Source organism: Psammomys obesus, unplaced genomic scaffold (genome assembly GCF_907164565.1).
Source record: "Psammomys obesus unplaced genomic scaffold, mPsaObe1.curated_primary_1811, whole genome shotgun sequence".
In the NCBI taxonomy this organism is placed as follows: domain Eukaryota; kingdom Metazoa; phylum Chordata; class Mammalia; order Rodentia; family Muridae; genus Psammomys; species Psammomys obesus.
This window is the reverse complement of record NW_026596134.1, coordinates 23,744,558-23,766,232: the sequence shown is the minus strand read 5'-3', so window position 1 is coordinate 23,766,232 and position 21,675 is coordinate 23,744,558. Positions and strand designations below refer to the sequence as shown.

General features: G+C 50.3%; 1 protein-coding gene across 1 annotated transcript in view; it reads left to right on the top strand.

Annotated features, from left to right (window-relative positions):
- The first annotated feature begins 1,156 nt into the window (after positions 1-1,156).
- The window catches only part of Esrrb (estrogen related receptor beta), a 161,379-nt gene continuing 140,860 nt past the window's right edge, over positions 1,157-21,675 (top strand). Inside the window, exon 1 of the mRNA XM_055593119.1 lies at positions 1,157-1,214. Within this exon, the coding sequence (XP_055449094.1) occupies positions 1,213-1,214 (2 nt within the window). The 5' untranslated portion in view covers positions 1,157-1,212. The remainder of the gene's footprint in view (positions 1,215-21,675) is intronic.

Genomic DNA, 21,675 nt, shown 5'->3' with positions numbered 1-21,675 from the left:
TCTGTTAACCCAGGGGGGGAAGAATTGGGTCTAACAGGAAGAGACAGAGGATTAACTCCTTCCTTTAGAAAGCATGATCAGGAAGTTTGAAGGGTTTTATCTTGTCCCCTCCATACCAGCAAGGGCTGGCTCCATGACCCTCTTGAAGGGGAACCTCGTACAAATGGCGCTGTGCCCAGCTGAGCATTCACAAGTAATTCTAAAGCCAAGGCCCCCGGCCCCGCCTGATCAAGCTATATGACTGTCTTTCCCCTAATGATTTTCCAGAAAGTTCATCCCCTTGTTTAGCTCCTAGATATGGACTGACCTGTGTTAGGAAGCTTGTGTCAGGTATGTAGGAACTGGATCTTTTTCCCAAAGAGTGATGCTCATTTTCTGGAAAACAAACAAACAAACAAACAAGCAAACAACAAAAAAATCTTTGCAGGAAATCATTCTGGAAAAAACAGGCGCCAGGGGCTGCCACAAGAGCCCTTCCTTCCTGGAGAATGCCACTCTGCCTTATGAACACAATTGCTTCCTGGGCTTCCTTACCCTCGGGGTAGGGCCTTCTGCCTGGCCCCACAGTCCCTCGGTGGCCCTCACAGCCCTCACACCGGGAGAGCTGCACACCCTCCCTGCCTCCTGACCTGGCAGGGGGAATGGAAACTTTCGTGGAAAGACGAATGCTCCCAAGTCAAAATGTTGACTACTCAGGCCCTAACAACCAGAGCTCAGGATCCAAGGGTGGGGGCTCTCCTTCGCAGGGTCAGGACCTCCTGCAAGCTCCTCCCTCCCTTTCTAAAGGCCGGTGCTCACTAGCTCCGTGTGACCCCTGAGTGAGCTGCGCCACTCAAGGAGCCATTGTCTTCCACTCTCCCACAGTACTTTGCCAGCCCTGGTCCAACCCCTTTGCCAATACATGTCACACACCCCCTTTCCCGGGGCTCCGTGGAATTGAAAGTCCAGGGGTTTTTGCTGTTTTGCTTGAGACCTGGTTATGGTTGTGGGATTTTTTTTTTTTTTTTCTGTCAGCTGCCTGTTATATCAATCACGGAGTCGGGAATCTATTTATAGGTTGGGAGTACTGTGTCCTTAGTCACAAAGAGACACAGAGAGGGGACTGTCAGCTGGTGTCGGAGGAGCCAGGCAACGAGTCATCAGCCACTGGAACACCTGAGGGTAGCCGTTCAGTTCCTCGGCAGCCCCGTCCTCTAGCCAGCCAGCCCAACCATGTAAGTAAGCAGCTAACTTCTCCTCTCCCTCCTCCCCAGACTGCCCTGTGCCTCCTGTCCTCCTCCCTACACACCCTCCTCTCTCCCGTGCGTTTGCTCTCTCTCTCTCTCTTTTTTTAATGGATAAAAATATCTCCCCACGCCGGCTCTCTCATCCTGGTTTCCGCACACTAAAACATCCATCCCCGAGTGGCTGAGAGGTAAATGTCTCCTCTCTCAGACTGTCATGGGAAGGTCAGGGGGGTCTCCACTGAGCTGGGTGGGATGGCTACACAAACTCATTTGGAATCGGTGGGTTCCCTTTGGTTTTTTATTTGTTTTCATGGAGAGAAAGTAAGTAAATCAAAAGGGCAAAGAGTTCACAGGCGGCTCAGTGGGGTGGTTATGTCTCCCAGCATGAAAACTTTTTATTTGCTAGCAGCTCCAGCATTTGGTAAGCGACAAGGTGACAAGGGGGGGGGGGAGACTGGCTTCTTGGGAGGGGGGAGGATGTTCAGGGTGATGATGGTGGGGTGCTGACAGACTTGGGGGTACCCTAGGAGCTTTCAGGTCCAGCTAGACCCATGACAGGTCCAGTACCTATCTTATTTACAGCACCTCCAAGGAAAAGGGGCACCCCCCCCCCTTTCCATGGAGTGATTCTACTTTGTGAAGTGGAGAGGAAAGCTGCCGACCCATGCCTTTCCTGGCTGGCTGGGGCTGGATGTATTTTCTCAACTCGGGAAGGAGTAAGGAAACTTGCGCTGGGAAGAGAAGGTGTCTGGGGGTAGCAGGCCAGGCGTGAAGGGCTCTGTGCCCTTCACTGGGAAGGAAAGGTTACCTGTTTTGTCAAAGCTGGGCTAGGGGCAAACAAGGTGGCCAGACTCTGCTCTGCGTGTTAGGTAGCTGGGAAGCGCACACACCCTATCCCTACCCCCATCACTGTCCTGAGTGAGTCTTAGCCGCCATGAGCTTCACATGGATCCTCGGAACTTTAGTTTCTAGATAATGGGTCATATTTACCAGAAATTTTGCACTTAGGGAGATTGGCTTTACAGCACTGCTGGAAAAGAAGGCCTTAAACTTAAAAAAAAAAAATGGTATTGAATGTATACTATGTACAAATACTTAAATAAGCCTCATTCTTTTTACAATGAGTTCTATTTACTTATGCATTGGGTACCAGATGCTATATTGCTAAAGACCACTTCTAGATTTGTTTAGAAAAACAGTATCCGAACAAAGAAACAATCCTTACTACAATTTAAAAGCATTAAACAAAGCAAATCAGGCTGAATTGTTTTTGATTACAAGCAGAGTAGGTTTGTCAGCAAAATAGTTGATGAAAGTTAAATAACGTGCGTGCACACATATGCTTCCTGGGGCAATTCGATCTCATTTTCATTTTAACTTTCCCTTTTCTTGGTTCCCTGTTCCAACCTGCACTTTTTGTTGGGTTATTAATATCTTTAATTTGCTATTGTGGAGGGAGGGCCGTGAAGAAGAAGAAAAAAGAAAGAAAAGAGAAGGTGAACTCCGAGGTTTAACCAGTGGGGAAAAAAAAACCCAGAATAAAGAATTAAGGAGGTAGCCGTAGTGTGATATTGCATGCCTTTAATCCCAACACTTGGGAGGCAGAGGCAGAGGCAGGGGTGTCTCTGTGAGTTTGGGGCCAGCCTGGTCTACATAGTGTGTTCCAGGACAGCCAGGGCTACCTAGAGACACTGTCTCAAAACATGAGAAAGGAAGAAAAGAAGGAAGGAAGGAAGGAAGGAAGGAAGGAAGGAAGGAAGGAAGGAAGGAAGGAAGGAATGGAGGGAGGAAGGAATGGAGGGAGGGTAAAGAGGGTGACTGTCATTACTTAAGATCTGCCACCACAATCATGCCCAAGAGTCCAGGGAAGGGAAGCTGGGCAGAGTGACCATGTCAGGTTATTGTTATTTCCTATTTCAAGGTCTCTGTGTGACAAACCAATCCTGCTAAGCTTTCCCCTCAGTGTGCTGGAGTGGGATTTTGTGGGCTGTTGTTAATTAAGGCGCATATGAATCGAGTGATTGAGACATTGTATGCACAGAAATCGGAGCGATCCGCTGTTTGCAAAGCTGAACTTTTCCAGACTTTCTGAGCTCGGTGGCTTTTAAAACAATGTCTGGCAGGTTTTTTTTTTTTTCCTAACCTTTCCAGCACAGGGGCAAATCCTTCCCTCTACGCCAGCCCCTCCCCCCCTGGCCACTCCGAGTCCAGTCTGGTGGGGACTCGTGACTAGAGGTGATGGGGGGAGTCTTGTGTTCTTGTTACAGTTCACGGTCCAGAGAGGAGATAGTTTGTTGAAACACTTAGAAACAAGCCACCCTTTCCTTGGACCTGCAGATATGTTCGGGTGGGCTGGGGGCATTGCTGGGAAGCAGAGGCCTTGGCATTGGTCCCGTGTGTTCAGGATGCTGTTTCTCCCCCGTTGGTTCCCTGTGGGGATGCAGTTGGGGAAACTTCAGGGCATTTGCATACAGCCTCTGATTACTTAGTTTCTGCTTCAATAACCATTAATTTTATGTGGTCTGAGCTCCCATCAGACTCATTTTTCCCCCTAACTGATTTCTTAAATGCAATTGGTCACGGAGCTGTCTGTGACTTCATGTGGGCAGAACCTAACGCCACCCTTGGCATCGTCGCTCAGCTCTGTGCGTGTCAACAAGCAGTCACACATGTGCGCGCACTGTGGTTTCACGTGCCCTCCCTCCCTCCCTGGAGCATGCAGAAATCCATTCTGACCTCTTCGCACACTGGGGGCGGAGGGGCCAACGAGCAGGTGCTTTGGAATGCTTCAGGCTCAGGTGCGAGGTCGTCAATCTCCAGGAAGAAGGGATGGCAATGTCAGAAAGTACTCCCCTGATTCAAACAATTTAGGTACTTGAGGGCTCTCCAAACACCCCATGAATAAAACCGGCAGCTGGCAGGGGCTTTAAACCGAAGCCCCTGCCATAGCTTTCTCCCCATCACTCTATCTCTGTCCATCTCCTTCTTATCTCTATTTTTACATTTCATTATCTATCTCCTATTTTTTTTTTCAATTCTCCATCCCCCACCCCCTTACCCCTTGCCTTTTCTGAAAACACATTTCTATCTGGCACAGAAAATAAACTCAGATTGTGGGTAGTTATGTTAATCTAATTCAATCCTCCGCGGGTTAGGAGTGAAATTCTAATAGTAGAGCTGTTGAGGGCTTTTTTGTTAATGGCTTGGGGATTACATTGAGTTAAAGGCTCATTTCCTAATCAAACAGAGAGGGAAAGAGTGATTCCGAATATTTATGAGTCTCCCAGTGAGAGTTTAAACCTTCAACTCCAAAAGCTGGGTTTCTGCGGGAGGAAAGAGTTAAAACCCCTCAGGGCTGCTGGGGAAAAAAAATTAAACCAGTTAAGTCATCAGCATTTCCAGGCAGCTGTAGAACTTCTGGGCTCTTCAAAGTGGAAGGCAGGATGGCGCTGTGGGGAGAGGGAACTGGGTTCACAAAGCAAAAATGGAAACTGGAGCCAAAGGCTTCGAAAGGGCTCTGAGAGAACCCTACACAAACTGGACTGCTACGTCCTCAGGAGGCTTGGAGGAGCTGAGCAACTCGACTCCACAAACTGATCTTCCTTTCTCTAGTCTGGAGGCGAGAATAAGAGACAGGAGTATGGCTCATTTTGCCAGCATCTGGAGAGTTCCTCTTGTTGCCTAGGCAGCGACCCAGGACCCGCATCTGTCCCTGTCCCTGGAACAGGAGCTGCCATGTCAGCCAGAGCCTGTGCTCTCCAGTTGGGCCCACTTGCTAAATTCTACCATTCCGCTCCCTTCCCCCAGGCTCTCCAAGCCTCTCTGGCTCACTGTGCCAGGTGTAGGCAGGTAGAGAACTCCCTGATCTCCAGCCAGAGAGAGCCAGGAGCAACTCAGGCCAAGGCTGAGCCATGTCAAGGTCAAGCTGATGTCAGGTATCCAAGCCCAGGCAAGGCTCCCGGCCTTTCTCTGCTGGCTCCCTGGAGTACAATAAAGGAGATGGCAGAGCCACAGGACTGCTGAACAACCCTGGGTCCCTGTGGACCCTGGGTCCTCCCCAAGTCCCTGATGTGGACATTCTATGACATCCTCTCTTCCCCTGTCACCACCCAGGTGGATAGCTTGTTTCTTTAACTTGGATTCCCTCCACCCCTCTTTTCTGAGGTCAGCTGACTTGCTTCCTGTGCAGGCTTCTGTTGCCTCCTGGGTACTGAGCACTGCTTTCTCTCAGTGTTCCATGTGTGTTGGCCCATGAGTCTTAACACTGCTCTCGAGTTTTCGTGGTCCTCCTCATGTACCCCTAGCACCTTTCCGTGACATCTTCCTCTTCTTGTGGCTTCCACTCTTCCACTTATGGCCTCCCTCTCTACTGCATTCACTTCCAGGGAGATGATTGTCGCCATCACTAGACCTGGAGCACCCAAGATTCACCCCCACATTTTTGGCCTAGTCCATCCCTGATCAGACATGCCTTAGGTACGACCCAGACAGCTAGGACTCCAATACTGCCGGTCCCCTTTCTCATGGTGACACTAGAGCTGCTGGGCCCTCATGGTCTCACTTATCCCCTTTGCTCAGGATGGAATCTGGGACTGCCTCCCAGGGAAGATGAGCGGCTCAATCCCTGGGTCCAAACAGTGTGGACACCTTCCCTGAGCTCGGTCTTGAGCACCGGCTTCTGCACATCTTGGGATTTAACTCCAGGAACAGGCCGCACACCTCCCCAAAGGCTTGCTCTCCCTAATGTGTTATTAAATGAGGTCCTGAGTCCGCAACACGTCAGCTGCCATTCCGCAGACACCCCACAGGGAGCAGAGTTCACGGTGTTCTAGAAAGAACTTGGAGTTTTAAGTCACCGTGTGGGAGCAGAGAGAGCATGGACCTGAGGCAACGCTGCTCAGTCAGGGTCTGACTCTCTAGAAACCGAGGTTTTGTCCACCCTCTGAGCCCTGGTTCATATTCCAGAGAGAAGTTCGGTTCTTGGGTCTCAAGACCATCCTGCATCTTGCTCCCTTCTTGACATTCTCTGAGGCCGCTCTCCACTGTTAGACACAGAAAGGCCGGATAAGTCTGGGTAAAGCCAGCACCCCTGTGACTACAGGGCCACGGGTGACTGTTCGGTCCCCTTTTCACATGCTGGAACTGCCTTATGAGATCAATTCTAGCACCATGTGGGTGCCCCTCTCGTGTCCACGAGGACTGTCCTATGGTGTGAGGCTCCAGTCCTCTGTGTAGGGAATCGCTATTCCACAGAGCCATGAGTTCTGCTCTTCTGCCCCACTGAGAAGCCCCCCCTGCCCCGCCTGGCTGAAGAGGGGAATCTTAAATAGAGACTACAGCGCCACCCAAAACTCGCAAAACGTGACCTGTATTCTCGCTCCTTCCTCTCTGCTCTCTGCCCCAGCAACAGCGGCAACTGCCAGCAAACACTTGAATTGTCACTGCCTCCCTTTCCGCCGCCCCGTTGAAGACCTGGTACAGTGCCCAGTATACAATAAACACTCAACGAATGCACTCGGATGAATTGCAAACTCTCTTCTCTCTCTCCAGGGGCCTGTCCGATCCCTTAATCACAGAAGGAGAGAACTGAAGCTTTGATTATCCATCTATATCAGCGGTTCTCAGCCTTTTTAACGCTGCGACCCTCTAATACAGTTTCTCGGGTTGTAGTGCCCCCAAACCATAAGGTTGTTTTCATTGCTGCTTCGTAACTGTAATTTGGCTACTGTTATGCATCACAGTGTAAATATTTTTGGAGATAGAGGTTGTGACCCACGGGTTAAGGACTACTGAATATGAACTACTATGGTAGCTCATGACCCACTGACCATGGTTCTAGCTCCAGCCCCTCTCACTCTCTGCCCCTCCCACTTGAGAGAGAGAGAGAGAGAGAGAGAGAGAGAGAGAGAGAACCATCTTAGTCGCCTTTTCATTAATCATGAATCTTCCCAGGAATTTTATAACTTTCACTGGAGAAGCTTTGCCTGACTTGATGTCAGATTTAATTGCTGAACAGGTGCCTCTCCTTCACCTATTCCTCTCCTTTGTCAGGCTCTCCCCTCTCCCCTTTCTCAATGGTCCCCGCTTCCTCTGGCTGTTCAGACTCAGTCGCCCCCCCCCCCGTTCTGGTCCCAGGGGTACACATAAGAGGAAGCCCTTGCCTCTGAAGCCTCACAGAGTGTCTGCTTCCATTAGCACAGACAAGGCCTTTGAAAGGTGGTGGGCCATGAACATCATTGCAGGTACTGGATTCGTCGCCGAGCAGCATCTCTATTGGGAAGATGTGGTGCAGAACCTCGGGCTGCTGAGGGTTAAATGATAGCTATGAATAGTCTGGGAATCCCTTGGGGACGGGGCGGCTGGCTGAGACAATTGATTAGCTTGCCTTAGTGATCTCTCTAGAAATATTCAGGAGCAAAATTCTCGATGATTAGGCTCTGTGTGTGTGTGGATATGGGAGTATTTTAGGGTTTCTGACAATGAAGGGGCAGGGACAGACAGCAGAAAGAACGGCCATGATTGGGTTGCTTCTGTGCCAGTCTCAGGCAGGCCCCCTGTATATGTGAAGTCTGGTACCAGCAGCATGTTTTGTGTGTGCACAATTCACTTAGGGGGAGGCAGGTGGAAGGAGGCAGGGCATTTTTTTTTTAACCTTCTCTTTGTGAGTTCCTGAAAAGTTATATTTACTTTGACACCAAAGGGCTTAAATGATGTGGAGAGAGAGAGAGTGTGTGTGTGTGTGTGTATGTGTGTGTGTGGAGGAGGGGTATAGCTTAGCCTGACATGTCATTAATAGTTCCACAACTACAGAAATGGAGATAGGCAGATCCCTGGGGCTTGTGGGTAACCTAGCCTCACTTAATCAGGGAGTCCCAGGCCAACCAGAAACGGTCTCAGGAAACAAGGTAAAGGACACTCTTGACAAACACGAACACACACATACATGCACACACACTCACATACTCAGAGGCCCATACTCAGAGCATCGTTGAACACTGAAGTCAGCTGGACAGAGCACCTGGGTGGGGGGAGTACACTTCCGTTTGCAGGCCCTGGCAGTCCACAGACAGCCTGCGGCCGTGAGAGGACAGAGATGTCAAGGGGTCAGTCCTTGGGAACATGGGTGCTCACCCTCTCCTGAATGTGGCTCCCTTGGTCATGACAGGAGGGCTGGCGGGAAGTCTCTCTAGCTTTAAGGAGTTACCTGTTGAGAAGCGATGACCCCAATGGACCTGTGTCTCAGAACCAGTCACGGTAGGTCAGCTGGCCCTCTCATCCAAAGTCACGGACCCAGGTGAGGCTTTGCCTGAGCTCGGTGAATTTGCTATCATTTTTTCTTGGCTTGTTTTCCTCTTCATTTCTCTCATACCCTTCTATTACTAAGCACACTGGAGAACTGCTGGGGGGGGGGGGAAGATGACTGGAGCTACCCATCCAAACACATAGATCCAAAAGTCTTAATACTCTTTTTCAGTTTGCAGAGGCTACAGTTCTGTGGCTTGGTGTGTTTCGTGGCTCCTGTCTCTTCCTTCCCCTCAGTGGCACCCAGGTTTCCTCATGCTTGGAGAAGCCCTGTGCCTGCTTTGTAGCTACTAGCCACCCTTGGGCAGCAGCTGAAAGAAAGGAAGGGACTCAGTGGGCATTCCAGAGAGAAGTTAGCCCCTGAGGACTTTTGCCAGGCTTAGCCTCTCGATGGCATGCTTTCTTTGCCTGCCAGTTGGGGCTGAATCTTCTAAGATTAATGAGAAACTAAAATAAAAACCAGAGAAGAAATGGCTCCTGAAAAGTGGAAACATTTAACTTTTTGGATTAAGTTATTTTTGGATTAATGTCTCTCCCTGGATGGTAGCCTCGGAGATTTGGGTTAAAGGCGGGCTTCTGAGTCACACAAGGCTGTCAAATTGACACAATCCAAAGCCACCTGGGAAGAGGAACCTCAGCTGAACAGTTGCCTAGAACAGCTTGGCCTGTGACCATGTCTGTGAGAGACTGTCTTCATTGGAGATTGATGCACTATGGGTATCCCCATTCCTAGGTAGGTGGGCCTGTCCTGTATAAGAATATGTAAGAAAAATGTCTGAGAAAGCCAGAGGTCTGGTAAGCAGGGGTCCTCCGTGGCTTCTACGAAGAGTTCCTGCCCTGACTCGGTGATGCATTATGACCTGGAAGTGTGAGTAAGAGCCCTATTCATTTGTCACCAGCTGTGATGATGGACAGAGTAGCTGCCAGCCTATGTCACCCCAGTCCCAGTGTCCACAGGTGGAGACGGTGAAAACACCTCCTTCAGAGTGTGTTGGGGACCACGGGAGACACATGAAATTCCCATGCGCAGTGCTCCCTGGGTAATAAGTTCTCGGAGTCTTTGTGGTGAGAGAGATGAGCTAGAAGATGTGGTGATAGTTTTCCAGGGGCTCTGGCATCGAAGGCCAGGAGGAAAACAGCTTTCAGGATCCCTACAGTCCTTTCAGACTCTTCCTGGTCAGGTGACAGACATCAGGAAAGGTGCTACTGCTGAGGTGGTGTCAAGGTTTTACATTGCATGTAGCTAAAGATTACTAACGATTACTAGATTACTCGGTGGACATTTCTGGAGACACCAGATCATGGGGGCTCTGGCCTAATAAATCGTTTAACCAAAATAAGAATAGACTCTTGAGAGGCCGGGCCACTAAAGGTATGCCTTTAAAGGTTATCTTGGCCCTGGTCCCTATCTGTGACTTCTCCCTGCTTCCTGGCTACCATGTGGGGAGCAGCTTTACACCCCACTCCCTTCTGCTATGATATTCTGACTCTTTGAGGCTCAGAAGCAGCAGAACCAACCAACCACCGATTGAAGCCTCTACACCCATGAGCCCAAACAAACCCTTCCTTTCTCCGGTCATTTTGCCAGGGATTTGGTGGCAAAGACTAAAAAGTCTGACTAACATAGTGACCCTGTCGCCTATCCAGGGCTTGGGCTAATTTGGCAAGGCCTTTCACCTTGTGTGCGAAGCAGCTCTCTTTCTCTTTCATAGGCCAGCATATATGGCTGCCTGTATGTAGGAGAGAAGGCAGGAAATGATTAACATAAGTTGCCTTGTGTGTCTGTGAGCCTAAGTCCCCACAGCGCCTTACAGTTTCCGTGTAAGGCCAATTCTTCTTGGCTATAAAGAGTAACTAAGGGAGGGGGACTGCTTGTTTGATGGGACGCCTTCTGGGACTACTCAACAAGGAAAGAAAAATGGGAACAGGGAAGGGCAATTTCTAGTGCCTGGGGGTGTGGGGGTGGGCGGTTTGCGTATTCCGAGGGACTGCAGAACTGCCGTCATGCTCCTAAGGGAAAATTCCGAAGGCAGACTTGTGACCAGCCGGTGTGTTCGTGCGCACGTGTGCGCGTTCAGGGTATTGTGGTCAGCCATCCATGACTCTTCTTCCCCATCTCAGGCTGAGAGTAATCTAGAAGGAACGTGTAATTACTATTTACTCTGGGGCACTCAATTGAGAACGCCCTCATGTAATGACTCTCGCTAATTCCACCTTCAGACACCCATCTGCTGTGGCTCCTTGGGAAGCAGGGAGCGAGCACAACGTTTAGCCCAGAGGAAGGGATCTGGAGATTGAAACTAGTCCCTCTGAGTTCAGACACTGTTCTTGGGCCACGGAGAGACAGAGATGGCATCTTTCTTGGCAGACTCTTATCTTGGATATCTGTGGTTGGGCATGGAGGTTTCAAAGTAAGGCCTCTGTGAGCAGACAGAGAATCATATTTAAAAAAAAAAAAAAAAAAAAAAAAACAAAATCTTAGAGACAGGCAGCTACCATTCATATAATGTTATAAAGTGTGCAAAAGAGGTTGTTCATCACACAGGGAGGAGACAAAAGATGAGCGCAGAGGTGAGAAATGTCACCCACAGGAGAGTGGGCACACTGTCTGGTGGGGGCTGTATACCCACCTATCAGTGGTACCCGCCACTTTGGTTTCGCCAGTCACCTCTTTTGCTCGCTTTCCTGACTTATTTTTTTTTTGGGGGGGGAGAATTTGTCCAGTCTTTTAATCTGGGGAATGGGGAGAGAGAGACAGAGACAGAGAGAGAGAGAGAGAGAAAGAGAGAACAAGTGAATGCATTATAATTAAACCCATGGAATCTGTTTGCTAAAAATATCAGAAATATTACCTTGAAATATGACCCTCGGGTGCTGCGGCTGGACACTGTTGTGGAGGCGACCGGGCTGTGTACGGAAATAAAACTGAGTTTCAGATCGGCGTATTGAGCAACGGCTCCCAGAAGCTATCGCCTGGCAGCTGCACACGAGCCGCTTGCCTCCCTCCCTCTGCCTCTGTGTCTTTTTGTACAGAAAGGATGAGTGGATGGGCGAATCCCCAAGGACTTCTCTGCACCCCGCTCTGACTGTCTCTGTCTCTCTGTGCAAGGAACCTCTCCTACCACAGCTATCTCTAGGGTGAGGGATTCAGTGCGAGAGGGTAAGGGGTCTCTCTCCCAGCAGTGTCTGGCTGCGACAGGCACCCAGCGTGCTTTGCCTTTACTGCTGAGGCCATTGTGGTAGCACAGGTGTGTGATTCTGGTTCTCAGGAGGCTAGGGAAGGATTCCGTGAGTTCGAGGCCAGCCTGGAGCCTGGAGTGAAACCTTGTTTGGGAGAAGGAGAGAGAAAAAAAAGTGTCTGTGGAATAAATGATACCAGCCCCTACTCCCCACCCTTCCCCCCACACCCTACCCCAATTTCATATGGCTAAATCACAAATGCTAAAGGCCTGGCTATTTGAGCTTAGTGCCTTTGGTTTCGACCCACTAGACCTTCAGTGGTCAGGGATGGGGGTTCTTGCCCTCAACATCTTGGAGTAATAATATGTAAATTGAGCTGTGTAGAAAAAAAAGCCCACTCTTGAGCTGGTGAGATGGCTCAGTGGGTAAAGGTTCTTGGCATGAAAGCCTGGCAAAACTAGCTCAAACTCAGGACCCACGTGAAAGGTGGAAAGAGAGAACCCACTTTAGGTACAAGCTGTGCTCTGACTTCTACATACATGCCTTGGCACATGTACCCAACCCTGTGCACAAACACGCACACATACAGTAATACTAATGATGATGATAATAATAACAACGTAAAAAAATGAGTAAACCTGCTGCAAACCGTGTTTAGGAAGGCCAGTTCCTACCTGGCATGTCTAGCCTACATGGCTGTTCTCTTGTCTCTTTCTGTCCCCTCTCTATCTTACTCTATTAATTTAAAAAAGTATTTCATTTGGAGACATGCTAAATAAAGAGTCCTCGGAGCAGAGAGTGTGCCTCATCTCTTTTCTCTGTCCCTATGTGCCCCTTTGTAAAGATTATCTCTCAGTTTTTACTAAATGGCCTTGATTTTTATCATTAATCGCCGAGTGATAATTCCTTTTTCTGTGTCTAACTTATTTCTAAAATATTCTCCCTCGGGTCCTGCAGTCTACTTTTCCTAGGCCCCATGCCCCTTTCCCCCTGCCTATGCCATTTCAGAAGTCTCACCGAGAGATTCCTTCAAATGCTGGACCCCTGATCTCCGGCCTACCCTCTTCCTCCACCATATTTCCCAGAAGAGCGGTCCTTGAGGTCTGCCTTCCGAGGTTCGGGCGGTCCCGGGTCTCTGTTGTCTCCATTCGGGGCCTGGGGACATGCTTTGTTCTCCAGACCCTAAAACCTCATCTCTTCTTGAACCTGTAGTTTGTGCACAGGGCGGGGGAGGGGTTTGAACCGCATCATAAATTTAGAGCTTGGAAAACGTCTATTTCCCTTTTACTTCATGTTGTGAAGACTTCGACTCCCCCACCCGGAACCTCTCCTCTCATCATCCGTGCTGTTACCTGAGACCTGACATCTTCTGGAGCCGTTTCTCTACTGTTCTTCTCTACTCCTGCTCTTTTCTACTCTGCATGCTTTTCTTCAGTGACTCTTCTGAGTGTGGCAGAGGGGGGAAGACATTTCTAAGGAGCTGTTATGTAATGGAAACTTTCCTTAGTTTGTCTTACTCATCCTTGTAAGGACTGTCATGATTACTCCCATCTTACAGAAGGAGGAACTGAGGCACTAAGGTTAAGGATCTTGCCTAAGGCCAAGCAGGTAGTTACACCATCTATGTCACCCGGCATGGGCTCCTATGAAACTCAGTACAACAAACAGTTGTAGAAAACCTGTGTGTATGTGTGTGGGCGGGTTGTGTATGTGTAGTATATGTGTATGGGGTGTGGTTGTGTGGTGTGTGTGCATTTGGAGTATACAGTGGGGAGTAAATGTGCCTGTGAGGTGTGTGTGTATGTGTGTGTGTGTGTGTGTGTGTGTGTGTGTGTGTGTGTGTGATATCAGCTCACTTTCTTGTCATTCAACCAAATACTGACAAGAAGCAACTCAAGGGAGAAAGGGCTTATTTTAGCTTACTGTTTGAAAGCACGCAGTCCACTGTGATGGAGAAGGACACGAGGCAGCTGCTCGTGTGCCCTTCACAGTCAGGAAGCAGTGAGAGGTGAGCTGGTGCTGGGCTCACTTCTCCCCTTCTGTTTTCCATTTATTTTCATTGGGATCCCGGCCTATGGGGTGGTGTTGTCACGTCCCGGGGGAGTCTTCCCCTCAGTCTTCCCTCTAGGAGCACCCTCCCAGGCAGGCCCATCCCTGTGTCTCTGAATCCAGTCTAGCTGACCGTGAAGCGTCGCAGTCACACTGAAGGTTGCTGGGGCCTCTCTCATTTTAGGCAAGCTCTGGGGCACAGCGGGCCGTTCCCAGCCTTCTTTGCTTTTAATTTTTTTTTTAAAATGTATTACATTTATTCATTGATTATGTGTGGACACACGCATTCGAGGTGCACACATGGAGGTCAGCAGTTGTCTCCTTGAGTCCCAGGGATCAAACTTATTGGCAGCAAGCCCCTCTACCCGTGAGCCCTCTTGCCATCCCACTTTCATTTTATTTTGAGATAAGGTTTTCCCAAGTAGCTCAAGCTAGCCTTGAACTCATCCTGTAGCCCAGGACTTTTGATCCTTCTGCCCCAGCCTACCATTTTGTACTACGGACGTCGACAGAACTTGGCCCAACAGCTTCATATTTTGATTTGTCTTATTTGAAATGTGTCTTGTGTTCCCCTTCATGTTCCCACGTGGTAGTCGTTCTGAAACTCTGTTATTTATTCTTTGCATCTTCCCAAGCATTACACCACAGGCATCACCATGAAGAAGGCCCCCTTGGTCCCCATTAGCTCTCATTTGCTGCTCTCCCAGCCTCACTTTTCCACAGATCATTCATTACGTGTGTTTAAGTTTACATGTATGTGTGCATGTATATGTGTGCCTAGAGATCTCCAAATAGGCTAGACTGGTTGGCCAGCAAGCCCTGCCTGTCTCTTCGTCTGTGGTGCTGAGATAATGGAAGCATGCCACCACACCCAGCTTTTTTTTTACATGGGCTCTGGTGATCAAACTCAAGTCTTCGTTCATGCAAGCGCTTTACTGCCTGGGCCATCTCTCCATCACTGCAAACTATTTGCAATGCCTCCGTGGAACAGCAGAAAGGCATCCTGGGAAAGCGTGGACCTACTCTGTGAGTTGCACTGAGAGACTTAGGCAAGCGCGAGGCTGCTAAAGCTTTCAGGGGGGATATGCCCAGCATCCCCTGCTCTGTGATGTCCATGCCTTCCTTCTCTTTCTCGCTCCTGTGTGAGACCCTAACCCTCCTTCAGTCACCTACAAGCAACACTCTCCCTGCTGTGTTTCCTGTCTGTCTTCCACACTGTGCTCTTTTCACCTCTGGAACCTGGTGGGTCATCTCTCCTAGTATGAATATCAGCACACCTCCCTCTGAGCCCTTCCTCTACTGGGCACTGCCTTTTTTCCCCTCTGTGTGGGCTATCTCTGCTTTAGCCCACTACCAGGCTTTCTTATGGAGGGGGGAGGGACGGAGAGAAGGTCTCTTGCCAAGGCCCCAGCACCTGCAGCTGGGCCTCTTACCCACTCTCCTGTGACCTTGGTCTTCTTTTGATCTACTCACCTTGGCTCTCAAGATGCTAATCACATTCTCAAGGCAAGTCAGACTATCTTCCCACCTTGGATGGAGTCCAACGCATGCTCACCATTTGGGACAAAGTGTTTATCCTCTGTGTCTGTGACCTTCCACAGACGAGAGTCTGCTGGGTTCCCATTGTTCTGCCTTCCTTTTCACGCCAGAGGTGCTCCAGCCCAAGCCTTCCTCCTAGACAGTAGGGGTGGAGCGTGTGGGGAGGTCGTAGTTCTGCATAGGCACAAAGGCAATGACAGTGTTTGTCATGGCCCCCTCCTCCCTAAGCTTAAAACCTCAGGGAGACCAACGGGGATACTGGACCATTCAGTGGAGACTTTGTGACTCTAGCATGTTCCTCTTTCCACGGGGACTGCTTTCCCTGGTCCTCTGGTGTTTGTATTGTCCCCAGTCCTCCCAGTCCTGGTCTCACTTTTTGGAGGGAGATCGATAAGATGCTACATCAGGGGTATGGGACGTGATGGCGCTACTGTGTTTTGCCTAGGAACCCCCCCCCCCATGCCAAGCTACAGAGCAACAGGGTATCAGAGTAAGCTAGAGACTTCGATGACTTCCCTAAGGCTGGCCCTACCCCGGGCTCTGGTTCTCCACTCTGGAGCGCACCAGGGAAAAACAAAAGGATTCTCCTAGATTCTGGACCCATTGTGAGCTCTAAGGACTCTCCTCAGTCTGAGGCAGTCTTTGCTCGCTTGACTTCTTTTCATCTCCTGGGGAGTATAAGGATCTCTGTCAGTTGGGTTTAAACAAATGTGCCTTGGTGGATTCTACTGTCACTGCTATTTGAGGAGCTCCCAGGAGCTGGGGAGATGGGTCAGGTTCCCCAGAGCATAGACTAGTGGGGGCAGGGGGTATACTAGCAATAAGGGGTGGAGCCAGCCACCAAGCAAACTCACAGATTAGTTATGATTCAGTCTGTCCTCATGGACCTCTCTATGGAGCTCCCCATATTGAGGCATGAAGATTGGCTAGTTTTACCCCCAAGTCAGTCAACAATCGGATGTCTATTGTCCTAGTTGAGGGAAGAATCAGTAAGATTCATCTGGACCAACTGGGCACCCTGGTAAAGGGGAATAGTCAGAAGACAGTATTTTCAGATGGAGAGGTAACACTGTGGGGAAGAGGCACCGAGTGGGGCCGAGTGGGGCCGAGTGGGGCCGAGTGGAGCCGAGTGGAGCCTAATGGAGCATGCTCCAACTTTATCTACACCAGGACAGAGAATGAAAGGTGCCCTAGCATGACCTCTTTTTTTTTTTTTTTTTTTTCACATACTATTGGACCCCTCTAGAATCTGAATTTCTGTCACTCTCCAGGTTGGCCGAGTATAGAGCCACCATAGATCTCTGCATAAGAGAGAATTACTTACCTCCTTGTGTTTCCATTTTGTGAAGAGCTAGAATGTCAATGGCTACAAGCCTGGCCTTTGAGAGAGAAAATGAATTGGGCAAGAGTTTGAGGGAAAAGGTCGGGTTTGTTTTATCCTCCTGAATCATGTCTGGCTGCCTCAAGGGACAAGGTGGAGAATGTGTATGGAGGGCACGCACACGGGCCAGAGCCCTAGAATGCCAAGAACTATGCTAGGCAGAGTTCCTTATCTGTTATGGATTCTCCTCTCCATGCGGTCCCTCGAAATGAGTGGCATCTCCCTTGTACCAATGTGGGTTTTCCCATCTGCCCGACAGAGAGGATGACGGGCCTAGAAAACATCAAAAGACAATTTCAAACTCAGACTTAGTTCCCTCTGCAGCTATACTTTTGTTACTGAACTGTGTGGGTGGGTGTGGATACCCTGTTCTTGGGGTACGGTGGAGTGTGGAGGGGGGGGGTTGTCCATGAGGACATGCTGGCTCAAATGACTCAAAGTGGCCCAACTTACCTCAGTCCCCAGGGCCTTAGAACTTCTTCCTGTCTGAACTGCTCACTCTACTCAATCTCCTCCGCCATCCTCAGGCTGGAGTCCCGCCTCCTGATTTATCCCAAGCCAAACATCTCTATTGCATTAAGATACCTCATCGCACCCTTCTCTGGAGGGCACGGAAAGCCCAAGAGCAGAGTACATTTAGTTCATGTATCCCGTGTCTCACAGGTCCCCATGCACCTGTTGACAATGCTCAAATCCACACCTCCATGGAGGGGGAGGATGCTCACTCACTCCATGTGCCAGCAAGACGCCTGCTGGTCAACCCCTTGTCTACCCACTCAATGCCACTTGTGGGTGTCTCTGACACCTGCTCTGCGCTCCCACTGACAAAACTAGCCAGGAGATTCAAGACACCATGAGTCCCAGCCGATGGAGCCCATGGGTCATGGGAACCTGGTGGCCACTGCTGTCATTTCGGAGCCTGGGGTCCACTTCTTCCCTTTGGGGCATCCGGGCACTGATGCATACAGGCCCTGCACTCAAAGGCATGAAGCTTAGCTGGGCGAGTGGGTCTCCAGCACAGCTCTTTCGGTGACATAGCTCTCCCTGTGATACAACTCTCTTTATTGTGTGGGAACATAAACCTTGGGGAGCCGGGTAGGGGTTTTCAGGCAAGTGAGACATCATTGGCTGGGGGTGGGGGGTGAGGTGTTGGGAATGCTTCATTTGCATGGAAAGGATGCCCAGGCCCTAGCTGGACATGTCCTGGTCACCAGGATACTCGACTACCTTGAGGATGGCAGGGGTGGGAGTCGCAAGAGTATTTTTTTCCAGGGTGTGCCAGCCCAGAACAGGGAGGGAGCTATCCTTACTGTTGCCTGTCTCAGGACTGGGATTTTTAAGGTTTGGACACATTGACCTCACTCCAGCTCCAGGCTGGTTCCCCCAGTCACATAGTACTCGTGTCCTGCACTGCCAGGACAATGGATCGAGAAGTCCAGACTTGGGCAGATCTGGTTTTTTACTCTGGCTTATTATTATTAGTTTTATGGTCCCTGGTGAGCTCACGCCATCCACACCCCGCCCCCTTCTTGTACTGGCTTTCTTTTCTGCTCATTATGTAAAAACCAGTCCCATGGGAGTTTTAAGGATGACAGGAGATGAGGCATGAGGAAGCTCCAGTTCTGGGTTGGCTCGGAGCTCTGCTCTCCCTGTGGTTTCATGGCTCAAGTTCATGGATCATGAGTGTACTGAACCCCCGTGTGGAGGAGAGTGGGTCTCCACCAGCTTTTCCATTTCCCACAGAATGATCTGGAAATGTCTCAAGAGATGCCTATGCTCACACAAGTCAAGGGGCGGGGGGGATGGACAGGAGCTCAGAAAGCAAGCCTTGATGGACTGCACTAGAAGAGTATTGACAGTGGCCTTTCTAGCTGTCTCTTTGGAACAGTATATAGCCATAATGATGCTAGCAGTTGTGGGCAATGATGGCGATGAGGAAGAGGGAGACGGCATCCCCTGCTCTGAGCACACAGTAGGAAGCAAGCTCTGTCTCTGCTGCTATTCTTGACCCTGAACATGCTTGGCCACTCAGGTAGGTGCTGTGCTCACCCCATCCTGTGTTGACAAATGAGAAAGACAAGGCCTAGTGGGCTTCTGTGCCCAGCTTAAGACTGCAGTGGCTCCTGAACTGCAGCCCTGGAATCTGAGCCAATGCCATACTCAATTCCTATGCTTGTGGCTACTTTCTGGTATAAGGAACCCAAACTCTGGGCAACACTGTAGAATCAGAACACTTGGGCTGCAGAGGAGAGCCTCCAAACACACAAAGCACATCTTCCCGATTTATAGGTAGGAAAATTGAGGCCAGGGTTAGAATAGAACAGCCTCAATCTAGCAGTGTTCACGTCAAGAAAGGAATCAGAGGAACGTTGTTCCTTCCTGGGGTAAGCTGCAGGGTGCTGGGTGCTGGGTATGTATTTCAGCCATTACTCCATGGAGACAGGGGTGTGTACCATCATGTGTTTTAGTCCACTTTAGCGTGGGGACTAAAGGAAGGACAGAAAGATCTAAAGAGGACAGAAAGGAAGCAACTAGCTAAAGTTGTCCCAGGAGTTCACACAATCTGGATGACATGCCTTCAACCCCCAGAGCCCATGTAAAGGTGGAAGGAGAGAACCAAATCCACGAAGTTGTCCTCTGACCTCCATACATGTCTCATAGCACACGCACACATCACACACACACACACACACAAATAATAAAACTTACGAAGAAAAGAAAGGTATGGAGAACTATTGAATAAAGTCAATCTCAGGTTTAATTGCCCTTTGAGCTGGTGAGAAGGATGGTGTCCTTCTCACCATCACTGGGCCAGCATGATACCCCTGTGCACCTATTTCCCACCTCAGCCCTTCACTCGGGGCTGACAGGCTCTGTGCATCTCACCACTGATGTTGGTGAGCCCAGCTGGCGATGTCTGAGGGCTGCACATTCTAGCCCCGAGCTGACCTATGCAAACACAGGCAGAATTATAGCCACCCATAAACAAATTAGCATCCTTTAAAAGGTGAAAAGCACCATAAAATGTCTGGGTTTTGTTTACGGCTTCCAGGGGCGGTGGCCAGGAGTTAGATTAAATCACTGAGGTGTCTGCCAGGAGCTGAAGACTCTTCCTCTCACCTTCCCCCAGCACCCCGTGGGCACACATTACCAAGCGCTCGGCTTGCACATACATACACCCTCACACACATTCGGTGGCCCGCCTGCAATGGCCGCTCAGTCCATCCCGGTCCTGCCTTGTTCCTGCCAGCCCGGGTCCCAGCAGGTGTTCCCTAATTAGCAATCTCTTCATTTCCAATCAAAGCACAAAGCGGCCCCAAAAGCCCGTCTTTATGAGGGAGCCGAGCAGCGGCTAGGGATGTGAGGGGGGGGGGGGGAGGAATAATTGTCTTCGCCAGTGGCGGCGGTAAGCGGGCTGGCTAATTCATTATTGTAATAACTTTGCTTGTCCTTGGGGAGGTGTGAGTGGGGGAGGGAAGCAGGAGAAGGGGAAAGGGATGAGAGGGGCTGAGGGTGGGGTGGATGGAGGTCCGGGGCAAAGGGTGAGAGACGGAAGAGCAAGCGAATGGTGCCCATTCCGGTCCTCCTTGATGACCTCCAACCTCTAAGCAATCTGCAAACCTGCAGGGTGTGTCCTCTGCCTCAGCACCTGCTCTATACTCCAGGGGTGAGTGCTAGCTGCTGCCCTCTGCAGCAGCACCTTGCAGGGGCAGGAAGTTCAGCCTTTGCCCTGGGGGTGGGGGGTTCTTGTACTGAGGGAGTCTAGGTGTGCATTTGGAGCTGGCTTCTCAGGCTGTGGGTGGCCCTGAAGAAGTCTGAGGACTGAGACTGAGCTCTCTGGATGCTGGCTTTCCAAGGGCTCAGGTCCCAGGAACTGCAAGTCCTAGGGTCTGCTCCTCTTCCCCAGTGGTAGAGAGTTCTCAGTTGCTGCCTGCACTGTGGTTGGCTGACTGTTAGAATTTGGGTGACAGCTCCAAGATCCCTCCCCCCCCCCAAATTTCTGAGGTGGTTTTTAGTGTCCTTAAAAGAGGACCTGGTAGCTGTGGCCCAAGCTGCCCCTTCATCTGTCCTGGGATCCTTTCTGTTTGTCTCACAGAGAGCGATGGGGACCCCCTCCACCCAGGCTGGGGAAGAATGAGTGACTATCCCCAGGCAGGGAAGACAGCTGTGGGCTGAGTAATCAGGCAGCCTTTTGAGGGCTGTGGGAGCCAAGGCTTAGGTGCAGAGGAAAGAAGGGTGGGGTGGAAGAAACAGCATGTACCAAGGCCTGGGGTGACCTGGTGACAAGGACAGAAGAAGGACGAGCTGAGGGCCACTGGGGGAGCTGGGACTGCAGGATGAGATTGCCTCAGAGCCTGAGAGTCTGGCTGAGGCTCTGCCTTTCCTACCCCCCAACTAGCAACATCAGCCCCTGTAGTCTGCCTGCAGCCACCCTTGGTCCCTAGAGAGAAAGCACCAGGTCAGTCCTCAGGTTTTGGTTTTGTCCTCAGGTTTTGTTTTTGTTTTTTGTTTTGTTTTGTTTTGTTTTGGGGGGATGTGGCAGGGTCAGTCAGCTAGGCCTTGCTAGCACAGACTTCTTCAGCACAGATGCTTACCAGACAGCCAAAGCAGAAGGACGGCCATTGCAGTCACATCATGGCTGCTTGGACTTCTGAACATTCCCCTGGCCTTGTTGTGTGGGGACCAGACTGTGGGTCATAGGTCAGAAGACGGAGGGTCAAAACCTGACTCTTTCATACTCACGACTTCGTGCCTCAGTTCCCTCATCTGTCACATGGGCTCAGTCAGAGTAGCTGCCTCCCTGAGATCACACCTTGACGAGCACAGCACAGGCTGACTCATAGCGAGGCTTTCTGCTATGCTAGCGCCTGCATTTAGTGATATAAGTGCAGTTCAGTGGGAAAGCAGTTGCTCAGTCTGCACGGAGTCCTGGGCACAGCCTCAGCACCTCAAAAAGGAAAAGATGCAGGAGGAGGTGTCAGAGCCTGTCCTCCTTTA